The sequence below is a fragment of the Odontesthes bonariensis genome, chromosome 2 (genome assembly GCF_027942865.1).
Source record: "Odontesthes bonariensis isolate fOdoBon6 chromosome 2, fOdoBon6.hap1, whole genome shotgun sequence".
NCBI classification, from domain to species: domain Eukaryota; kingdom Metazoa; phylum Chordata; class Actinopteri; order Atheriniformes; family Atherinopsidae; genus Odontesthes; species Odontesthes bonariensis.
This window is the reverse complement of record NC_134507.1, coordinates 29,394,093-29,417,782: the sequence shown is the minus strand read 5'-3', so window position 1 is coordinate 29,417,782 and position 23,690 is coordinate 29,394,093. Positions and strand designations below refer to the sequence as shown.

Sequence of the window (23,690 nt, the reverse complement as noted above, 5' to 3'; positions counted from 1 at the left end):
GTAACCACATCCCTCGGCCCTGCGGAGGAAAGCTGTTCCACAAGAAATCCCTGTTTTCCTGCCGCTTTATTAGCGATCATTCCCTGTGATTACCTAACATCACCAGAGACCAAGTGCGTGCACCTGAAAAAGTGTGGTGTTTCTGTTGAGCAAAAATGGATTTTGACCCGATGAATGAAACACTCAGAGTCCATTTAACAGAGGAATTTGGTAATAGCTCTTTACCCGATGATGTTTAAAGTTTTTTGACCCAAAAATATCCAAATCTGTGGGAGTAAACAGAGGGCTTAAAGGGATAGTTCGCCTCTTTTGACATGAAGCTGTATGACATCCCATATCAGCAACATTATTTATGAACATTTTCTTACCCCCTGCTGCGTCCTGTGAGCCGAGTTCCAGCCGAGTTTTGGGGTTGATGAAGGTAGTCCGACTAGTTGGCTGGGGTTTAAATAAGCCTGTTAATGGCTGTTAATGTAGACCGTGCAGACCGAAGTGCAGACCCAGCAGTCCCCTGCTTCCGAGCAGCAAACACCGTAACAGGCGCGGCTGTCGGCAGGCGCAGTGATACGAAGGGAGAAAAAAATAGGGCCAAGCGATTGTGAGGTCTGACTTTTTCCTGGAGAACGATTTTGTGATGCAAATGTATTACTCTTTTGAACGCATATTGTTTTGAGAAGCAAAACACTTTATCTTTGTGGCCCCAGCCAACTAGCTGGACTACCTTCATCAACACCAAAACGAGGCTGGAACTTGGCTCACAGGACGCAGCAGGGGGTAAGAAAATGTTCATAAATGTTGCTAATATGGGATGTCATACAGCTTCATGTCAAAAGAGGGAACTATCCCTTTAATGGAAGGTCAGCAGTGGGACAGCTCGCATGCAGGATCACTGTGCAGTGAAGTGACGCTGAAAGTGTTGCATCTCCAGGGAAGGTGGCCCACTCCACTCCCTCTGGAAATGGGATATCTTAGTTTGGTTTAAGAATCCATTAAATAAATCCTTCTGAACTCAGCAGAGAAAACCCCAAAAGGTGTGCATTAGTGTGTGGTCGTTGCATTTGTTTTAAAATACTTCTCACATTCTCTGTTGGGGAGAGGTCAGGACTGCAGCCGTGCCTTTGGAACATGTGCAGAATGTGCTTTTCCATGGTCTGCTTGAACAATGCATGGACGTCCTGGAAAAGATGTGGTCTTGAAGGCAGCATATGTGAAACATATATGAAATCACATGAAAATACGTAAAAACACGTAAAAACACATAAAAACATGTAATAAAAACACGAAAACAAATAAAAACACATAAACACGTGAAAACACGCAATAAAAACACGTAAACACATGAAAACATGTAATAAAAACATGTAAACACATGAAAACACGTAATAAAAACACGTAAACACATAAAAACATGTAAGAAAAACACATAAAAACACGTAATAAAAACACATAAACACATGAAAACACATGAAAACCCGTAATAAAAACACGTAAACATGTAATAAAAACACGTAAACACATGAAAACACATAATAAAAACACGTAAAAACACATGAAAACACGTAATAAAAACATGTAAACACATGAAAGCATGTGATAAAAACACGTAAAAACACATGAAAACACATGAAAAATTAAAACAGAAAGAGTGCAGAATGTGCTTCTACATGTTCTGCTTGAACACTGAACGGACCTCCCAGGAACAGATGTGTTCCTGAAGGCAGCACATGTTGCTGTAAAACCTCAGTGAACTTTTCTGCATCAATGCTGCCATCACAGAAGTGTGTCAGGTTGGGAGTGAGGAGGGAGAACACGGATGTGGACTTTCAAAAAACAAGGTAGATTTATTAAACAAAAAACAAAGTACAAACAAAAAGCGCGGCAGAGCCGGATTAAAAAAACTTGACTGAATAAATACTTGGAAAAACAAAACAAAACAAAGGACTTAACATGGCATGGATAAAAAAATACTTAGCTTGACAGGGCTCGTGGAACATGGATGGCAAACATGACAATCAACAAAGATCCGGCAAAATGACAGGGGAGGCAGGAAACTAAATAGGGACAGTGATCAGTGACAAAGTGCAGCTGGTGGGGAATAACGCAGGTGAATAGAGTGAACCTAATGAACAAAGTGCAGGGAAACTAAGGCATGACTAAAAACTAAACATGGACTGAGAAACAAAAGCAAAACCTAAAACATGAAAACTAAAAACGAGTCCCTGGGCGTGACAAAGTGTAAATGAGCTTTGCTCATTGGGGCCCTGATCCAAGCCCATCCCATCCCAGAGCCTGGCTGCAGGGACTGGTTGCTGACAGCAGGCTGGATGCTGCTTTGGCTCTTTGCTCCATTTCTTTCAACAAAGATCTGGAACTCTGATGGCTCTGACCACAGCACACGTTTCCACTGTGTGACGCTCCATCCCAGACGCCTCCGAGCCCAGAGAAGTGGACGCCGCCTCTGGACCAGCTTAGGCTCGCTCCCTCGTCCTTTACACTGAAACTCCTCCAGATTCCCTGAATGCTTTAATGATATTCTGATCTGCAGGGGGAGAAATATGCAGATCCCTTCCAATCATTCTCTGAGGAACATTGTTTTGTAAACAGCTCAATGATTTTTCTCACAAATTGTTGAAGAACTGGATATCCTTTGATCATCCTCGCTCCTAAAAGAGTCTAAACGATCGTTCATAGATGCTGCTTTTGATACCAAATCATGACTCCAATCACCTGTTGACATAACCTGTTTGAAATAACCAAAAAAATTAATTAAATTTGAATAGATAATCATTTTCTTTGTTGGCACAGGGACAACTGTTTTTGGAATCTGCTGCTGCATCTCACAACATCTCAAAGAACTGTTTGGACTTCCAAAGGAATGGAGAACAGAAGAAATGAACCAAAGGCTTTGACTGGTTGATCCAATCTTTTACAGATATCCCTTGAGTTTGTATTGACATAACAATAAAATAATAATTGAATTATTATTTTAAAAATAATAAAAATAATAATCAATAATAAAAACGTTAATCGAGCATCATATTTCCCCCTTAATTAAATCAATTTAGCTCTTTCTTTTAAAAAAAAACCCACACGTGCTGATATAGATTCATTCATTTCCTCTTAAAGGATATAAGCTGTTATTTTATTATTTAATATTATTTTCACAAACATATATTTGACCTTTTTTGTGATTAAGCTTGATCTGCAGTTAATAATAAGGTGGCAGAATCCGTTCAAAGGTGTGGCAAGTCTCCCCGGGGTGTATTTACATCTTTTGTCTTTGAGAAGTAGAAACAAATCTTGAGCTTTTCAGGATGGTTGTGCATCAGAAGTGGCTGCGGATCAACGACTAAAACACACGATTAGCCCGGAAATAAAGAATTAAATAATCTTAAGTTGATGCTTGCATAGTGAGTCTTGAGCATGTTTGCATGCTTCATGTGTGGAGATCCTCTCAACTCGATGTGCCGCAGATGGATGTCAGGCGCCTTTGTCTCTGTCTGGTGCCTTTTGACGTTTAAAGGGGGAACTGCCCCTTTAACCGCGTGGCCGCACTGCTCATGCTCGGGGCTTTTATGCAGGAGTTCCCCAGTCAGAAACCAGCTGTGGATCGAGGAGGCGTAGAGCAGACAGGAGATAGAAGCGCCGCTCCGGGCGAGCTGCGGTTGTCGCATCCTCCGATAACAGACCGGCAGAGGGCACGTCTTTGTCTGGGAACGCGTCCAGCAGAGGGGCGGCGCGGGTCGACCATCCGAGCTTTGAGCTTTTATTTCATCCGCTGGATTAGGGCTTTAACGCCGAGGGAGCATCAATCCGGGAACGATCGCGTGTTTACATCCTCACATCGGATCCTTCTTCACGGTGGAAGTTATGTGGAAGACTCGCGGGGACGCGCCGTCCAGCGCGTAATAGAGCTTTTTTTTTTTTATGTTTGCACCGCTCGGAACAGATGGGTCAAAACTGGAAATGTATTTTTTTTTTTTGTGATTTAAACATTTGAACTGTCTTCATCAAAGTTGAATCTAAGCGCGCGGCCCCCGCAGCTCGTTCCGCGCCGCTCGGCATGCTGTGACGGTGCGTAATCACTGTTCTGCTGCACCTCACAGACGTTACAGGTTACAGGTAACAGGTAACAGGTTACAGGTAGGCTACCTGAGCTCTGATGACAAGGGGTCAGCTCGCAGAGTGAGGACGCGGATAGTTTTCTCTCCCGGAGCTGCAAACCTCCGTAAACCCGCTCCGCTTCCAACATGGATGCTGTTGGGGGGTCGCGTCTGTGCGCCTGGACCAGGTCACCGAGGAGAAATAACTTGCCGGTTTGGAAAACATCCCTGGGAATACTGGTGATGCTCCACCTGGTGCTGCACGCGGAGGCTTCGTCGGGTTCCCGCTCCTGTGATAAAAGCTGTTTTTCAGGGAAGTGCGTCAACGGGAGCTGCGCGTGTGACCACGGCTGGGTTGGGGATCAGTGCCAACACTGCCAGGGGAGATTCAAGTAAGTTGGTTATCGGTTTGGCACCTGTCACGTGCCTTCGGGGGTGCTTTTCTTGTTGTGGGCCACATCTTAACTTGTAAATGTACTTTATTTATACAGCCCTTTACAGACAATCCTTACGATTCTTACAAAGTGCTTTACAGCAGGTAATAAATAAAGAGAAGAATAAGTCAAAACAATAAAAGAACAGTGAAAGCAATCAAATACAACACAATCAAATAACATAAAATAAGATAAAAGTGTCATCATACATATTCTAGCAACCAAAAGTGCTTTATAGGATGAGCTCCTGAACCCTGAGCTGAGTTTGTGGCGCATTCATCTTCCCTTCCATTCATTCTTTTATCGTGGTTTGTTCACCATGTTCTGTAAATGACTTTAGATTATTACTCTAATATGTGTGTGTTCTCTTTGTTTCATCAGCAGTTTTACTGCTCGGGGAAAGCTGCACGCACACTTCATGTCGTTAAACAAGTGGAGACGTATTTCTAAAAATGGCAACATGCAATTTTAAAGCTCAGACTGGGATGGCTGACAGGATCACATGCTTCTCTCTGGGTTATTTCTGTTCACCCGTTTGGCTTCTACTGTACTTAACAACTACAGTAAAAAAAAAAAAAAGACAGTTTAAAGACTTTAAAGCTAACATTTTATTATTTATTGTTGTTCAATCAATCAATCAATCAATCAAAACTTTTATTTATTTTTCAATTAAACTTTATTTATATAGCCCTTTACAAATAGCCAACTGATACTCAAAGTGCTTTTCAACAGGATAAAAGCAACAATACATAAAACTAAACATAAAACACGATTCAGAAATGGTAAAAGTGCTAAAAGTGCTGCAGGGCATTAAAAGCCTTCCACAAGTGCAATAAAATGAATTGAATAAAATTTGTATAAAATTAAGATAATTAAAAAAAGAGCGGATAGAACGAGCATAGTGGCCCTAATCAGAGTTGGAACGCCAGTCTAAAAAGGTGGGTCTTAAGCTTCGATTTAAAAAGGCCGAGATCAGTGATGGTGCGGATGTCAGGGGGCAGTTTGTTCCACAGTCTAGGAGCAGCAAAGGAGCAGCAATATATGTTAGTGGACATATATTGCTTTTTGGTCGGTTTGCATAACTTTTAAAGAAGTGTGATATCTCAGCAGGGGGAGTTCTTTCATACCTCCATCATGTTTGTGTATTTTGGAGACGGAAGCTAGAAAATAGATTGAAAACGTCGAAGAATCCAGAGTAGAATTTTAACCTTAGATCATCAAATAAATGTCTCCTCATCATACTGTGAATAAATTCATGGGGCCTTTAGTCATTATGGCTCTGCTCTTTGAGGGTATCTGCTACAAAAAGTCGGGTCTGCTTCTGCATCAAGGACTCTGAAAACATCAGTTGGGTTTAAATGAGTTTATTTTACAACCTAAATGTAAAAAAAAATTGGGACTCTGGGTGTTAAATGTAGAATAAAACAGAATTATACAATTTGCAAATCTCATAAACGATTGTTTTATTCACACAGGAAACGTATCAAATGTTGAAAGTGAGACATTTGATGTTTTTCGTGAAAAAAAAAACCACTCGTCTTTAAGGGGATGGCAGCAACACGTCTCGGAAAAAAAGTTGGGACAAACGTCTGGTCTTTGAAGGCAGGGCGGGATCTAATCACGCAGCCTTTAAAGCGGATGTCATTCCAACATTTAGTTGTTTTCTGATGTTACTACAACTCAAACTTGAATATGACGCCACATATTCTTTAGTTTGGAGCTGCCAAAGTTTGAATTCTCACCTTAATCTCAACCCCATCATTCACTGTGGAGGAGGGAAGGCGAGCCTTTTTATTTGCTTTGAACTATAAATACTCCTCAGCGGTTAAATAGTTAACTTAAGCAAGAATTTAATGAATCGTGTTTTACTTTTATTTCCTGACCAGAAACTCTTTTTTTCCTCCTCTGGAAGGTGGAAATTCAGATTTTACGTGACTCTGGGTGAGCAGTGAGACGCACAAAGTGCTTCTGTGCCTTTCAGTGTGCCACAATGTGTTCACTTCCTGTGAAACAACCCAAAAATGCTCCCAATACAGCCTGTAAAACCGTCTTTTTTAGTTTTATATTCCCTCGCATGCTTGTGTGTGACACACATGCTACAGCTGAGCTGTCAGATTCACACGTTGCTGTAATGGGAAAATTTCATCTCCAGCTTTTGATTTAGCAGCAGAAGCTGGAACAGGAATCGTGCTCCGTCTTCCTGGGAGAGCAGCTCTAATAATTAAACCCACTGTCTTTTTCTCGCTCTGTGACCCAATTCACCCCTCGTATCCTCCAGGGGAAGAGGGAGGTTATCTTGTCCAAGTGTGGAGGAAGAAATAGCAGCGCCTCTCTCTGGTCTTTTCTCTCTGGAGGTTTGTATTGATTCCTCGGTCAGTGTGATTGTTGTGAGAGTGGTAGACAAAAGGCGAGAGCTGTGCGCAGGGCGGCAGTCGATACTTTCCTTCATGTGCGCTTAGTGGCCAAGTGGTTCATAAATACGCACACAGTGTCTTCTATTAAAAAGGTAGAGGAAATAGAAGGGAAATAGAAGTTATGTCTGGAAAGCTTAGAAGGATAAAAGCATTACAACCTGAACAAAGAAAGAAAATGTAGAGAAATTACAGACGAATGAAAGAAAAACAAAAACATAGAATTTGTGTTATTGCTGATATCAGTTGTGTGTTTTGCCTTTAAGTGATATTTTAGACTGGAACTACTACGGTGAGAAGACAATTCAACTTGGCAGTGTTTACAGATGACTTTGGTTCTGTCGACTCCGCCGTCTGGAAGAACTTTAAAATGAAAATGGCCGAGTAAAAGTTCCGTACCCTTCTCCATGTTTGGTGGATCCGCCTTTAGTCATTATGGCTCTGCTCTTTGAAGGTATCTGCTACAAAAAGTCTATAAATTAGTTTATTTTACGACCTAAATGTGAAAAAACATCGGGACTCTGGGTGTTAAATGTCGAATAAAACAGAATTATACGATTTGCAGATCTCATAAACGATTATTTTGTTCACACAGGAAACGTATCAAATGTTGAAAGTGAGACATTTGACGTTTTTCGTGAAAAATATTCACTCATCTTTAAGTTGATGGCAGCAACACAGGTTTCCCACTGAGCAGCATCCCCTCTTCTTTTCACAACATCTGTAAACATCTGGAACTGAGGAGACCAGCTGCTGGACCTCTGGGGGAGGAATGTTGTCCCATTCCTGTCTGATGGAGGATTGCAGCTGCTCAGCAGTCCTGGGTCTTCTAGGAGTTGTGCTTTATAATGCTCCAGATGTTTTCAGGTGGTGAAACATCTGGACTGCAGGCAGCTCAGTCCAGCAGCCGGGCTCTTCCACTACGAAGCCGTGCTGCTGGAACAGATGCAGAATGTCCTGCTGAAATATGCAAGGCCTTCCCTGAAGAAGGGAGCAGATGTTGCTCTCAGACCTGTTTACACCTTTTAGCATTGATGGAGCCTTTCCAGATGTGCAGGTTTCCAGCTCCATAGATATCACTGCCCCTCCCAGAGCATCAGAGGTGCAGAGCTTTTGAACCGGATGGTCTCCCTCTCATCTTCAGATCAGAGTATACAACATCAATGATTTGGAGAGAGAATATGAAATCTGACCACAGAACGGTTCCCACTCTGCCTCAGTCCATTTTAAATGAGCTTCGGTTCAGAGAAGATGGCAGAGTTTCTGGCTTCTTCTCTGCATGATGGAGCTTTAAAGTGCATTTGTGGACGGTGATCTCTGAGCTCATGCAGTGATTTACAGGATATAATCATGCCTGTTTTTTTAATGCAGAGCTGCCCGAGGGCCCAAAGCATCCAATTTGGATGAAAAGTGTTTTCTTTGCACAGATATCTCCAGATTCTCTGAATATTTTGATGATATTATGTATCACCAGTGGTGGAATATTCAAAGTCTTTATAGTTGTACGTTGTAGCGCATTACTCTGAAATGGCTCCTCAATTTGTATAATTTTTTGCAGATTGAGAGACTCTCCTCCATTAAGGTGCTCTTTTTATACCCAATCATGTTTCTAATCTGTTACCAATGAACCTAATTAGTTGTAATATGTTCCTCCAGCTGATTATTTTTAGTAACAGTCGCTCTTCCAGCCTTTTGTTGCTCAATCCCAACTTTTTAAACATGTTGTGGTCATCAAAATTAAATTAGTTAGACATTAATATTTAGTTCGAGTTTGAGTTAATATTTTTTTCGTAAAAATGCCTCATTTTCAACATGCTTTTTTTTGTAAAGCACATTTAGCTCATATGTGCTATGAAAATAACCTATAAAGTAGACTACTATATGAGTCTGGAGTACACAAACATGATAACAAACGGACATAAAAGATAAAATGGCCACAAAAAGATGTGCAACAACTACAAAGAGACCAAAACGACCAAGAAAGAACCTGCAAAATTGGACAGACAAATAGAAAATACCAAATTTGTTTCACAAAGACGAGCAAATTCATTACAAACTCTACCAAAACAGTTTGATGGATGCAAAGATAAAACGCAGAGAGACGTAAAAAAAACACAAATAACTGCAGGATGGCCAGAGCGCTGCTCTTTTGTGGCTGAGATGTGGAGCCTTTTACTCGTCTTCGTCCAGGCACCCGTTGGGCTGCAAGCTGTCCGTGACACAAGTGTCTTGAGTGGGCGTTTAGAGCACTTACGTCCACAGAATATCGTTCCCTCTCCTCTACCATCTACCCATTAGATCACGAATGTGGGATAGTTTCCACTTTCCTTTGAGTGTTTGTGATTTTCAAGTGACTTGATCCAGTTTTACTCCCTGATTTCTCGTCGTACTGTAGCAGCGAGGCTGACTCTGATCCATGACCTCACGGTAAATTTGCCACAAAAATTAACTTTCTTTCTCATCTGTTTTTTGTTTTTTGTTTTAAACATAATACATCTGCTCATTTGTATACAATATTAACAGTGGAAGCACAATATGAACTCAAAACCCCTTCCACCCTGTCGAGCCCTTATTCCCCATATAATGAAATCATATACATACTATACATAGTCACATTCATACATTCTTGTACACATAAATACACAAAGGTAGGGAATATATATATATATATATATATATATATATATATATACATACATATACATGCATATATACATTTAATTAGCCCTTGTGTGGTCTTAACATTGTGTTTACTCCCCTTGTCCTACGGGTCAAAAATGAGCCGCCCTACCAAAGCCCCAAAATAAAGCAACTTAATTGAATTTTAAATCCAAAATCTATTTTGTATGATGAAACCACCTGTTATTTATCTATTCAACTCAATTCAACACATTTTTTATCATGTATTTTTTGTTACACAATACAAAAAGACAATCACCACTTTTCAGGATTACACTTGTTTTTGTTTTTACCACAAACCAACTGTCAGTTGGACCAACAGTTTTCTTGTTTTCTCAGTTTTCTTTTACATAATAAATGTTTATTATTGCTATTATATAAATGTGAAGTAATTACTTCTGAATTAATTATATTGAAAGGGAAAAAAACTGAACTTTTTTCTGGTGTTTAAATGTTTTTATAATTCACGGGTCAAAAACCCATAAGACAATCTTTGTACCCTAGTGGTGTACAGCCCACATGGAAACATAAACAAAAATAAAGTATGACTTTTTCTAATGATGGGGTCCCTTTAGGAAAAGTCATAACATTTCAAGTTGGAAAAAGATAGTTTAAGGTATTTTTTCTACAGCTAAACATGGTAGTGGCTCACTTTTGACCCGCAAGACAACAGGAGGGTTAAATCAGGACAGTAGCACACTGGAGCTGATTGACACATCTTAGCTAGAAGTATTGGGGCGAGCAGGGATAAATTGAGAATAAAGAATTCATCTCTAATCAGTTGTCGAGGTGAATAAGATTTACATGGCATGAGAGCAGATAGGATTGTGAAAATGAGACCTTATTGTGAAGAAAGACCCCGAAAGTGTTCGAGGAAAGGTCCCCACACATTCAAAAACATTTTGTATCAACTACACTGGAGAAAATCTAAATCTTACCAAGTATAATTGTCTCATTGAATATCTCATTACTCTTAATATAAGACATAGTTGCCTAACAAGTACCATTTCAGCAAGATATAGGGACTTGTTTTAATACAATACATCTGGAATATCTTGTTAAGTGAAAAAGTCTTGAAAACATCTTGCTTTAAGTCACATTTCACATGAAACAAGCTTTTTTTTTTACATTTGAAGAGGTTTTAAAGCTAATTTCAAGATCACTTTTAACTCAAAAGTCATAAAAAATAAAATAATGCCTTTGTCTTAAGTGCAGTGTAAAGAAAATTATATCCTCTCTTAAAAAAAATCTCTTGGTTGTTTTCCAAGGATTATGAACAAACCAAATCCCCCTTCGTCGAGCAGCTAAGACAGAAACATGGCTATCTAAATAGTCGTGTTATCTCAGAGATCTACATTCCTCGTGGCTGCATCAGCTGCATCTGCTGTTGGGACGGGCTGCAGAGAGTAAGAGACTACAGTATCACTGCTTTGTCTGGAGAATGATCAATACTGAAGCTTTAGTGGTCTTTGTATTGCACTTGGGATGGTCAACACACACAGTAACACAAACATGCTACTGTTTCTCATATCCACACAGTGGGATCCAGTAAGAGAACCAGGGAGCAGACTCTGTCTATTGATTTAGGGTATTGGTGCTGTTGGTTGTTTTATTGGTCTGCAGTCTCACCCTTTCTTTTCCCGTTGCTTTCTCTCACTTTCTGTTTAATCTAGACGAAATAAGATGTTGCCCTTTAACTTCAGTTGTAGGTGTTTTCTTTATGTCTCATTTTCAGTTCCCGATCCCTGCTTTTACTGGAATGTTATTTGAAGTTTGGTACTGAAGAAGCATTCGGTGTGAACATTACACCGACATTAAAATTTAGAGCTGGGCAACGATTCAAATTTTTAATCTAATTAATCGCATGATTTCCCTGATTAATCGTGATTAATCGCATTATTTTCCTGATTAATTGCAGGATTTCCCTGATTAATCACGATTAATCGCATTTGTACGCAAAATCCAAAAATGAATCCAAAAGTAGTGTATAGCCTTTAGCATTTAGTTTTGTTTTAAATGTGCTGCCATATGAATGAAAGTGCCATAACATTTGTTGTGCAAACACACTTTTAACATCAGCATCTTTCTGTAGTTTTTATGTAGAAGCCTCGCTCCACTGTCTGTTTCCTTGAATGACTTGCTGCTATCAGTTGTGTGTTTTGCCTTTAAGTGATATTTTAGACTGGAACTACTACGCTGAGAAGACAATTCAACTTGGCAGTGTTTACAGATGACTTTGGTTCTGTCGACTCCGCCATCTGGAAGAACTTTAAAATGAAAATGGCCGAGTAAAAGTTCCGTACCCTTCTCCATGTTTGGTGGATCCGCCGATTACTTTCTTTTCCGGTTCCGCAGCAGACAGCAACAGACTTTTACAAAATAAAAGCCTGTGAGAGATTCAAGATTCAAGAGTTTATTGTCATTGTCAAAAAAGCCAACAAAATTTAGTTTGGAGTACAAACACAGTAGTAGTAGATCCAAAGTGACAAAGTGCATCAAAGACAAAAGTGACACCAGTAAGTATATTTTGGAAATATGTTATTGAGATGTTATCCAAATTTCTTGACATTACTCTTGCGTTAGACCCCTGTTTTTGTTTATTAAGTGATGATTCCACACTTGAGCTCTCTCTACGTGAAAAACGTCTGGTGTTTGCTGGCTTCACAGCTGCCAAAAAGTCAATATTCCAGCTGTGGTTCAAACCTGATATTAGTGCAAAATGTTACTGGATCAGATCCTTACTGGACATTGCATTATTGGAGGAGACCACAGCTCGACTGAACAACGCCAGTTTATCTACAGTAAATGCATGGAAGGGACTTCGCTCAAGAATTAAGGACGTTCTAACCAGTTGAAATCTATTGGTATGATGTCCCTGCTAGTTTTTTTTTTCCTCCCTTTTATTTGATCTGCCTTTGTTTTGTTTTTGTTTATTCTTGTGTGCACTATTAAGCCATATCTTGCTTATACGTATTCTTCTAACAGTGCAAATAAAAAATTATAATCCAAAAAAAAAAAAAAAAGTGACACCAGTGCTTGATTCCCTCCTTCCCCCATCCCGCTAACAACAAAGTGCAACAGAATTTTAGGTGCTTGCTACCCGCCCCCCTCACACACCCATACATCTAAATAAATAAACAACAACCTTCCAGCCCCAGTATAAATAAAGAATTAAACGTTAACGTTTAGGCAGTAGTGATTGGTTACAAAGTCTTATGGCCTGAGGGTATAGGCTGTTGGCCAGTCTTTTAGTCCGGGTCTGTAGGGAGCAACAGACTTTTACAGAATAAAAGCCTGTGAGCAACAGACTTTTACAAAATAAAAGCCTGTGAGTAACAGACTTTTACAATAATAAAATAAATAATAAAACCTGTGCTAATGCGCGATAAAATAATTATCGGCGTTAAATAATTACTAGTTAACGCGATAATAACAAGTTAACTCGCCCAGCCCTAAAAAATTGATATTAATTTGTTATGTGGGGACCATTTTGTGTTGGTTCGTTTTAGAGTTCATAATTGAAAGATATTTCAAAGATATTTCAGGCTGTTGGAAAAAAAACAAAGCTCACACTGCTGATGGTAAATCATTCTTTTTGCGATTAAATTTGATGTTTGTGTCCTTGAACTGGAGCCGAGGTGGAATGCTTTTTGTGTTCCGAGTGGACCTGAGAATATGGTCGGAGGTGAAATTTTACTAATTTTGTGACAGTTATTATTCCTCCTTTGCCTAATTTTGTCAGATTCATAATCATGATTTAAAAAATAACTTCAGCGTTTGAGGTTAATGTTGCTCTATCTTTGTTTGGAGAAGGATTAAAGTATCCTCGTTGGGAACCCTTTATTGCATCTGCAGTGCTTTATAAAAGTCTTCAACCCTGCTGGAATTAATTTGTATCAACACAACAAGGTGCAAACTCAAATAAAACAAACAAAAAGACAGAAAACTGAAGTGTGCAAGGGCATTCTTCTCCCCCAAAGTCCCCAATCTTTACGGGAAACCCCAGATCTGTTTGACCAGACTAGCTTTGGGTCATTGTCAGTCTGAAAAGTAAACTTCCAGCCCAGTCCCAGTCCTCTGGAACACGAGAAAACAGAAAGATTATAGTAACAATGCCAAAAACGGTAATAGAAAAACAACCTTACGGCATGATGCTGCCACCACCGTGCTTTGCTGTAGGGCTGTGGTGTTCTGGGGGCAACATTTAGCTTGATTGGACCAAAATTCAGTTTAAGTCCTTGCCCCCCCTTAAGGATTAAAGTTTTCTTTAATCTGCATGTGGAGTTTAAAGAGGCTAAACGTTACATTTGGCCTCTTTCTAACCTCTCTGACTGATGCCCTTCTTGCCCGGCCTGGCGATTAATGGACTTAACGGTGCTCCAAGTGAAGGGTTTGATCTTTACTTCTACAGAACTCTTCCGTTAGCTCCTCAGTTATTATTGTGCTGCTTGGTTAGCGGTGTTGCAGACTATGGAGGCTTAAACACAGCAGGTGTTTGCAGATTGAGATTATGTGACACTAAGTAAGCAAATCTGTGATATTTCGTCTTGTTCCATCACATAAAATCTCACAATATATCTACATAAGCTCTGAGTTGTGAGCCAGTAAAATAGTAAAAATGCCAAAGAGGGGGTGGTCTGTGGCATAGTGGGTTGAGCAGGCGCCCCATGTACAGAGGCTATAGTCCTCGCTGCAGTTGGCCCCGGTTCAAGTCCCACATTGGACGGCCCTGAGCTGCATGTTGTTCCCCCTCTCTCTGTCCCCTGCTTCCTGTCTCTCTACACTGTCCTATCTAATAAAGCCGTAAAAATCCCCCCAAAATAATAAAAGAAAATAGTAAAAATGGCAACGAGATTAGCGCCCCCCGTGTCAAACAGACACAGCTCCATTTTCTGTTTTCCCCTCATTAGATAATCGAGGAAAAATGTTCACTGTTGCCTACTTTCTTGGTTTCATGGACATCTGGTTCTCATTTGCATAATTAACTCACACATGTGGGAATTGACCTGGTATCTGAAATATTTATCTGGATTTAATTATCACACCTGAGGAATTTTAGGTGATATATATTCTGTTTTATGCACACAAGTATTTTTAAAGTAAGGTGCAGCCGAGGTCCGTCGACTTCAGAAGTGAGGTAACGCTCTGAGCCAGAGGCACCTATTTACCTTCATGGCTAAGATGAGCAGACGCTGCAGCACTCTGACAGATGTAACCGAGGCTTTCGCAGCAAACTGTCTAATGCAGCACATCTAAGGAAATCTATTTGCTGAATGTTTCGCTCGAATAAACCGCTGCATTAATCTCACTTTGTCTCTTGAATGCAAAGCGCAGGCAGCCAGAAAGACTCGAGGCCACGGCGAAATGAACTCGCACTGATCAAACATTTTGAGTCATTATCTCCCGACGCAGATGCAGAGCAGGGTTCTGGAGAAGGAATCTTCCACGATCCTTATCGACGGAGGAGAGAAAGAAGACGTGAAATTAACAAGCTGGGCATTTTGGTATCAGGCAGAAACATGATAAAGAACTGAAATTAACCTTAAAGGTCAGAAAACCATTCGTAAGATGTGATCTGAAGAAGTTACTGGCATGAAACGTTTGTTTCCATCAAAAATGGGTAAATAAATTAGGGCTGGGCAACGATTAAAATGTTTATTCATGATTTCCCTGATTAATCACGTTTAATCACATTTGTACGCAGAACCCAAAAATGAATCCAAAAGTAGTGTATATCTTTTAGCATTTAGTTTTATTTTAAATGTGCTGCCATATGAATGAAAGTGCCATAACATTTGTTGTGCAAACACACTTTTAACATCAGCATCTTTCTGTAGTTTTTATGTAGAAGCCTTGCTCCACTGTCTGTTTCCTTGAATGAAATGACGGCTTTAAATAATTAACAAGTTAACGCGATAATAACGAGTTAACTCGCCCAGCCCTAAAATAAATGGATTCAGAAAATGTTGTTTTTATTTCTAAAACGGTTTTGAATGAAGCCCGTCCACTTGATGTGTGATTTAATCTGTTACTAATACTGTGAGTGCAGCTGTGATGTGATGGCGGGACTGAAAATCTCCTTTACGAGTCCATCATGGTCCCTGTCTGGATCTCCACTTCACTGTTGTGTGGCAGCAGTAGGAATGTCATGAGATATTTCAGCAGTTTGGGTCCACGGCTGTAGCCTGGCGACGCCATCCCACGTACTTCCGCCCAAAGATTTTGGCTCCGCACATAGTCTGGCCAATTCCCCCTATCTCGGTTCGCTCAGTGTTTTGCCAATCAGCAAACAGTTGCGAGTCGTGACGCAGAACTCACGCGCGGAGTCCATTGTAGTCCATATAATTGTAGTTCAACCGCAGCGGAAATAAACATGGCGACGGAAGAACGCCAGAAGCTATCCATGAAGTTGTCTCAACTCTGGAGAGCATTACACAATTAAAACAAGAGCAAGAGGAATGCCTCGTCAATTTTGTTAGTGGCAAGGATGTCGTAGCTCTCCTTCCAACTGGCTTTGGGAAAAGTTTGATTTATCAAATGGTACCGGTATAATGAAAGCCGAGTGATTCGCGAGCTAGAGCCTTGCGAGAGTAAGCATGAACCTCGGCGCATAACCTACGTCCTTTCTAAACATTACTGATTGGTTAAGGGAACTCCAATGAATTTAAGTTGCTGAGTAAGGTCCCGCCCTCCATGGAAACGGATTCCTCTTGGGTTTTCCCAGACTGTTTGACGGAGTCAACGGCTTTCGCCCAGGCTACCACGGCTGTAAATTCAGACTGAAATGTGTGGAATCTCGATTCAGCGTCAATATCATATCTGAACGCTGCATATTTCTCTGTCAAATAACTATTTACAGGTCAACAAATGCTGATGACTTTCCTCATTACACTGAATGTAATGGATAAATTAAGGTTTATTTGGTGTATTTGTGCAGCACAATCCAACAACAAGGTGATTCAAAGTGCTTTACAGATACATTAAAACAGTAGAAATAAAAAGCACGATTTAAATTTTAAACAAAGAAAGAAATAAGAACAATAGATAAAATCAGGAGTTAAAATGTGATTAAGTTTTGAAACTCAAGCTTCAGATTTGGAGCTTTATCCAAACGCAGCTGAAAATAGGTGTGTCTTCAGCCTGGACTTAAACACACTGAGTGTTTCAGCTGATCTGAGGCTTTCTGGGAGTTAGTTCCAGACATGTGGAGCATAGAAGCTGAATGCAGCTCCTCCATGTCTGGTTCTGACTCTGGGAACTGATAGAAGACCGGATCCAGATGAGCTGAGGGGTCTGGAAGGTTCATACTGGGTCAGGAGGTCACTGATGCATTCTGGTCCTGGACCATTCAGAGCTTCATAGACCAAATTAAGCAGATTTTTACATTTTTCATAAGTGTAGATGTATGTGTAACACTGATGAATGTATTAGTTTAATTCTTAAACTAGGCATAAAACAACACATTGACTCACTTCCTGCCTTAAAACCAGCTTTAACTACATTTTTGGCTCATTTTAGGAGTTCTGGTGTGTTTTGTTGGAGTCTCCTGGTTTGTTAAGTTATTCTTTATCAATCTCTTCATTATCTCTTTTGCAAAGCTCCAGATCTTGTTTAATTTGTTTTTTACTTAAATGGTAACTGGACTGTACTGGTGTGGTGCTTTTCTAGTCTAACTGACCACCCAAAGCGCTTCAACACTACATGCCACATTCACCCGTTCACTCTTAGAGCAGGTTTTAGTCTATAACTACATGCTTTCTAATCATTCACACACCGATGGATGCATCGATAGGCAAGGACGCCTCGACATGTGGTTTCCTGATTCGTCTCACTGATCTTTTTGTCGTGCAGACGAGTCTTTCTCTCGTTGTTGATGTTCCAATTTAACATACGTAGCTCCCAGTTATTAAATCTGTTTTGCTCAGCTGGCTTCTGAAAATAAATGGCAGGTTCTGTAATAATACGGAACACCGGAGACATCAGGAACATGGGCGTTAAATCAATCTCTGCTCAGGAAACTGAGCAGGACACTTTCCATCATGTTTTCGTGCTATGAGCCTGGATTTGGTCTGTTTTAAACGTGTTTTGTAAACCTCGGTTTGCTTTACTTCCTGTTTTATTTGCTAGAATTTGCCTCCCTTGTGCGTTCTGTTTAGTTTGGCTCTCTGCTGTGATTCACACCGGGTCTTAGTTTACTGACCAGCACACACCTGGGTTTTATTACTCATTACATTCCTCTGTGCATTCTGCCCGGTTTCCTTTGTTCTTTGACAGATCATTGTTTCACCCCCCGATGTTCCAGCCCTGTTTCGTTCTTGTAAGTTTGATTATATTTGGGGGGGATTCTTGTGTTTTTATGCAGCTCTGCAGGATCTTTTGTTTCATACCATCGAGTTTTCATGCTTTTGGGTCCTCCCTTGCTCATCGACACATTTAGCGCGCTGGAATCTGTGAATATGGGATCTATTTAAGCTCTAAATATCCAGGAGATCCCATTGAGATGCATGAGATCCAAGCATGCTGACCACATTCAGCACATTTACGTTGAAAACTAATATATCATGAGCAGAGGTGGGTAGAGTAGCCAAAACTTGTACTCAAGTAAAAGTACTGTTACTTCAGAATAATATGACTCAAGTAAAAGTAAAAAGTAGTCGTCCAAGTAATTACTTGAGTAAGAGTAAAAAAGTGCTTGGTGAAAAAATTATTCAAGTACTGAGTAACTGTTGAGTAACGTCTGATTTATTTGTTAACACAAGCATTCAATCAGACAGACAAAAATACTAAATAATTATCTTTAGGCAAATTAGAGTTCATCTAATTGATAAAATAAATTAAAATGAATTAATTAATTACAAAATAGCTTAAATTAAAATAATCCAGGTAAATTCAAGAACTTCAATATAAAATAAGAGACACTTAGGAAATATTTAAAACATATGTAACCCATATGTAACCTAAAAAACAAAACATTCACCTATCCATGGGGGGAAAAAAACTAATTTAGGAAACTTACCGCTACATGTTTCCTCAAGTTAGATGTTGAGTTTCTGCTGAAATGTGCGTTTGTTTTGGTTGACACAGAAGACACATAATGTAGCTGCTGTTTCTCACTCTTTGTAAGGTAAACATGCTTTCAGTATGAGGCCTCGTCTGCGTCTTCATTTCCCACCGTTGATTCTGACATTTTTCATCTGTTTCTTTGTTTGTTTGCTACGACTGTAAACTGTAAAGCTAACCCGTCCCGCCGCTGAGCTTGAGTATGGTCACGTGACCAGACTGCACGGCTACGTTTGATTGGTGGAACACAGTCAGGTGGTAGAGCCTTTGGCGGAAGTCTCTCTCTCTGTCAGAATAAAACATTAAAATGAGGCGTACGCGGGGGGATAAAAATAATGAGGCGTAGAATACCAAAGAGGTAAGAAGAGAAGTAACCAGCTCATTGTAGCCTAATGTAGCGGACTAAGAGGACAGTTTCTGCTGCACAAATCTACTCAAGTAAAAGTAAAAAGTATTGAGATTTAAAACTACTCCTAGAAGTATAGTTTTTTCAAAAACATACTCAAGTAAATGTAACTCCTTACTACCCACCTCTGCTCATGAGAGAACAATGATATTTGAGGAGAAGCAACCCCATATTTCCTCCACATTCTTTCTTTGGAACCCTTAAATTAATCAGTAGATATGATGGCTTCTGCTGGTTGTAGTTCTTTCTGCAGATCATTTTATATCCAAGCTACACGGTAAGAGAGTACAGCTTTCCCTTCCTCTGGTCTGTTATAAAGCAACTATTTGGCAGAGCATAGCTAATAACTGCTGGAGCTGAGACAATAAAGGGAACAGAAGGAAGCTGGAAGCGCACCTAAGATTGCTTTATAGACAAAAATATACCCTTGGTTCTGTGTGTGAGGATGCAGCGATTCCCACCAAATCATAACGAATACACATAAAGAGTTTTTGCATTTGTAATGAAACATAGTGATGCATGGTGCAATGAATCAGGCCTGTGTGAAACAAGAGGAGGTTGTATGTATCACCATAATCAACCACAGGCTATGCTATTTTCTTGGCATTAAAAGTATAACATGACTTGTTTATATAATGAAAGTCTATATTTAGTTTAGGTTTTTAAGTAGATTAGATGTGAGCCAAGAATAAGAGATGAAGGTACAAACTGTATGCTGCCAAATACTTGGAGGAGTGCACCTTTTTAATGGATTTACCATCAGTGAAAGGGTTCACTTGATTAAGTATTTGGGTTTATGCAAATAAGCGCTGTCTCTTCTCTTCAATGAGGCAGACGTATTGGCATCAACACCACAAAAGTTGTCATTTTTCGCTTTTACCAAGCGGAGGAGCAGAAGAATGAGAGGTCTGTTTCAGCGGATTAACACTGGTTTAGACAACAGAAATGAGAAATCTCACTTCTTTGACAGTAACCTCATAAGTTGTCTTTCTCAGTGTCTGATTGTTCGATTCAGATTCGATTTTCTGTGTCATGAAGAGGGGAAATAAATAACAAAGAGACCAAAAAAGAAAGGAGCAAAACAGTTGTAGAGACTCTCATTGAGCCGAAATGGAAACGACATACAGATTATCTGAGCCTTTCGCTTTACTTTGTTAGTACACGGCCAATAATGTGTTGCTGAATGCTGATTTAAGATTAAAAACATGTTCCTGCACGTTGATGGGTTAGGTTTTGTTACGTATTAAAGGTTTAATCTGTGATTTGGCCTCTCATTCAGACTCCCACCTGTTCACAAATTGACTCTCTGTCAGGAGGCTGCTGTGTCGGTTTTTGGACGCAGAGGGTACCCCCATAGGGGTCACTTTTAGAAGTGCAGTGTTTACCAAACTTTCACCAATAATGTGTTTTTATCGTTTGATTTTGAAACCAAACTGTTACCAAGTACTTTTAAAGTAAAAGGAAGCAGAACGGCAGAAGAATGAAGGAAGTAAGAACAAAAATAAAGAATAAAATAGTCCAGCACTGCAGAATGCTGCCTTTCTGCTACTGTTTGCTGGAGCTGCAGCTTGTGCATCACTTACTGCTGAAGAAGGATAACTGGCAATGAGTCAGAAAGTGAACACTGACATGAAGGGCTGTTGACCTTGCCTCAGTATGTGATGTTGTAATTGAGAATTAGTTGAATTTGGAGATTCTTTTTGCTGCACTGCAGCTTCAAAGCAGAAATGCTCAACCATGATATTGCCATCATTCGTGGCAAATAAAAACAGCATATTAACAGTCTCTGTGCTTATAAACCACTTCTGCTATGCAGATCTCTGCAGCAGAACCAGACTGTGTCTGTTAATTAAGAATGTTGAGGGTTTCCAGGTGGCATTAAGTCCATGGATTGGCCTTTAAAGTATGTAGCATCGTAGCATTCATTTTTATGGCGTCGGATTGAGCAGAGTTGCAGTTGAGTTTTTTTAAAACAAGCTTATTTACTCCATGATTTACACTTTTGATTTAGAGTAATGCAGGAGTGATTTAAACCTCCCTCTGGTCTGACCATTGGACACTGGAGCTTATTATATATTGAACTGATGCGGTAGCTGCTGTGCACAGAGCTCAAGGTTGTTCATTTTGGCCTCACAGTTGCTGAGCTTTTACTGACTGAACGAGCCAAAGCAAAGTTAAAAGGCAATCATATGGAAATGCTTTTATTTATGAATTATATGAAATAAATGTTGGTAATATGCAGAGGTGGGTAGTAACAAGTTACATTTACTTGAGTATGTTTTTACTCAAGTAGTAGTAGTAGTATGTTCGTACTCAAGTACATACTTCTAGGAGTAGTTTTAAATCACTATACTTTTTACTTTTACTTGAGTAGATGTGTGCAGCAGAAACTGTCCTCTTACTCCGCTACATTAGGCTACAATGAGCTGGTTACTTCTCTTCTTACCTCTTTGGTATTCTACGCCTCATTATTTTCATCCCCCCGCGTACGCCTCATTTTAATGTTTTATTCTGACAGATAGAGAGACTTCCGCCAAAGGCTCTACCACCTGACTGTGTTTCACCAATCAAACGTAGCCGTGCAGTCTGGTCACGTGACCATACTCAATCTCAGCGGCGGGACGGGTTAGCTTTACAGTTTACAGTCGTAGCAAACAAACAAAGAAACAGATGAAAAATGTCAGAATCAACGGTGGGAAATGAAGACACAGACGAGGCCTCATACTGAAAGCATGTTTACCTTACAAAGAGTGAGAAACAGCAGCTACATTATGTGTCTTCTGTGTCAACCAAAACAAACGCACATTTCAGCAGAAACTCAACATTTAACTTGAGGAAACATGTAGCGGTAAGTTTCCTAAACTCGTTTTTTCCCCCATGGATAGGTGAATGTTTGTTTTTTAGGTTACATATGGGTTACATATGTTTTAAACATTCCCTAAGTCTCTTTTACTATTATTATTATTATTATTATTTATTACCTGGATTATTTTTAATTTAAGCTATTTTGTAATTAATTAATTCATTTTAATTTATTTTATCAACTGGATTAACTCTAATTTGCCTAAAGATGATTATTTAGTATTTTTGTCTGTCTGATTGAATGCTTGTGTTAACATATAAATCAGACGTTACTCAACAGTTTCTCAGTACTTGAATAGTTTTTTCACCAAGCACTTTTTTACTCTTACTAAAGTAATTATTTGGATGACTACTTTTTACTTTGAGTACAATTTTTGGCTACTCTACCCACCTCTGGTAATATGGCATTAATTGATTTTGTTACAGTGCTAATTGATTGATACGGTTTTAAACAGCATTTAAAGTTCAATGTTTTTACAAATTACTCCTCAGTCTGAACAGCAGCTACATCACAATATCACAAATGTTCATGCTTCCACGTAGAAACTTCCCTCAAATCGGTGGATTTGGAGCATATTTTGGGTGTTAAAAGAGAGTAGAGATAAAAACATCTGTTTTTGTGGGCGGTTTACCCAACACTCACCAGCTCAGTCGTAGAAACTCTCATCCTGCTTCTCCTTTATCCCACAGCGGTATGTCCTGTCCTCATGTTGACTTCCAGAGTGAATGCTTGTCTTGAAATCCTGGGGCTTTAAATATTGCTTTTTGTCAAAGCCACTGGCTGATGCTCCCACGATCCACCACACCAACATTATACGGTGACTGCAAATGCAGCACCGATTGTTTTCTCATGAATATGGAACAAAGTCCTTGGAGGACTACTTGAGGACAGTAACTTACAGGAGCTGCAAACATTTTTAGTTTGAGACAACCTGAGCCTTTTTTTGTGTTTACTTACACCATGGTTTCTACTACTGTTTCACAAATCTGGCTAAAATTCGGTGCGGCGTCAGCAGTCAGTGGGGCTACATGGCACTGAAAGGACCAGATTATTGGCTAAATTACAATCAGACTGAGTTATTAAGTGCATGTAGACACCTTCATCTGACAAGAAATTGGATCGGATCGGATTAAGACCCTGAGATAACTGGGTTGAAAGTCACTCTAAACCTGGTTGTAGACGCTGAAGCACGTGGTGAATTAGACTTTGCGTTCTGAGCATGCTCCAGATGTTTTCCCGGGGTCGTGACCCGGAAGTCAAAGGAGACGATATTACTGTTGTTGTCGCCGTCAGAAAGAAACAAACAACGTGATGGAGAATGCTCCGTTGGGCATCGAGTTTGTGCAACAAGCAGCTCATCACAGACCAAATGTAGAGGGACGTAGCTTCATCTTGCTCTGCGTTCTCCATCTTTCTCCAATGCCTGAGTTTGTTGTTGTTGTTGGTGGTGAAGAGGTCAATAGGAAGTGGCTCTATTAGCAATAGTTGGAATGGGTACAGCGCCACCTATCATACCAGGGTATGACACGCTTTGTGCCTCTGATCCCATTCATTCACCGCCATATATCCAAGGAGAATTACCCTTGCTCAACTCATTCTTATTGTAATTTAGCCAATTATCTGATCCTTTCAGTGCCATGTGACCCAACTGAGTGATGCGGGTTCTGCATCGAACCGTCGTGGTGAAGAAGGAGCTGAGCCAGAGGGCGAAGCTCTCGATTTACTGGTCAGTCT

At 40.0% G+C, this 23,690-nt stretch overlaps 1 protein-coding gene across 2 annotated transcripts in view; it reads left to right on the top strand.

The window, feature by feature from the left end:
- Positions 1–3,620: 3,620 nt before the first annotated feature.
- atrnl1a (attractin-like 1a) overlaps positions 3,621–23,690 on the top strand; it is a 425,977-nt gene continuing 405,907 nt past the window's right edge. For both annotated transcript variants that reach the window (XM_075481032.1, XM_075481024.1), the window contains exon 1: positions 3,621–4,495. In XM_075481032.1, the coding sequence (XP_075337147.1) occupies positions 4,251–4,495 (245 nt within the window). In that variant the 5' untranslated portion in view covers positions 3,621–4,250. The remainder of the gene's footprint in view (positions 4,496–23,690) is intronic.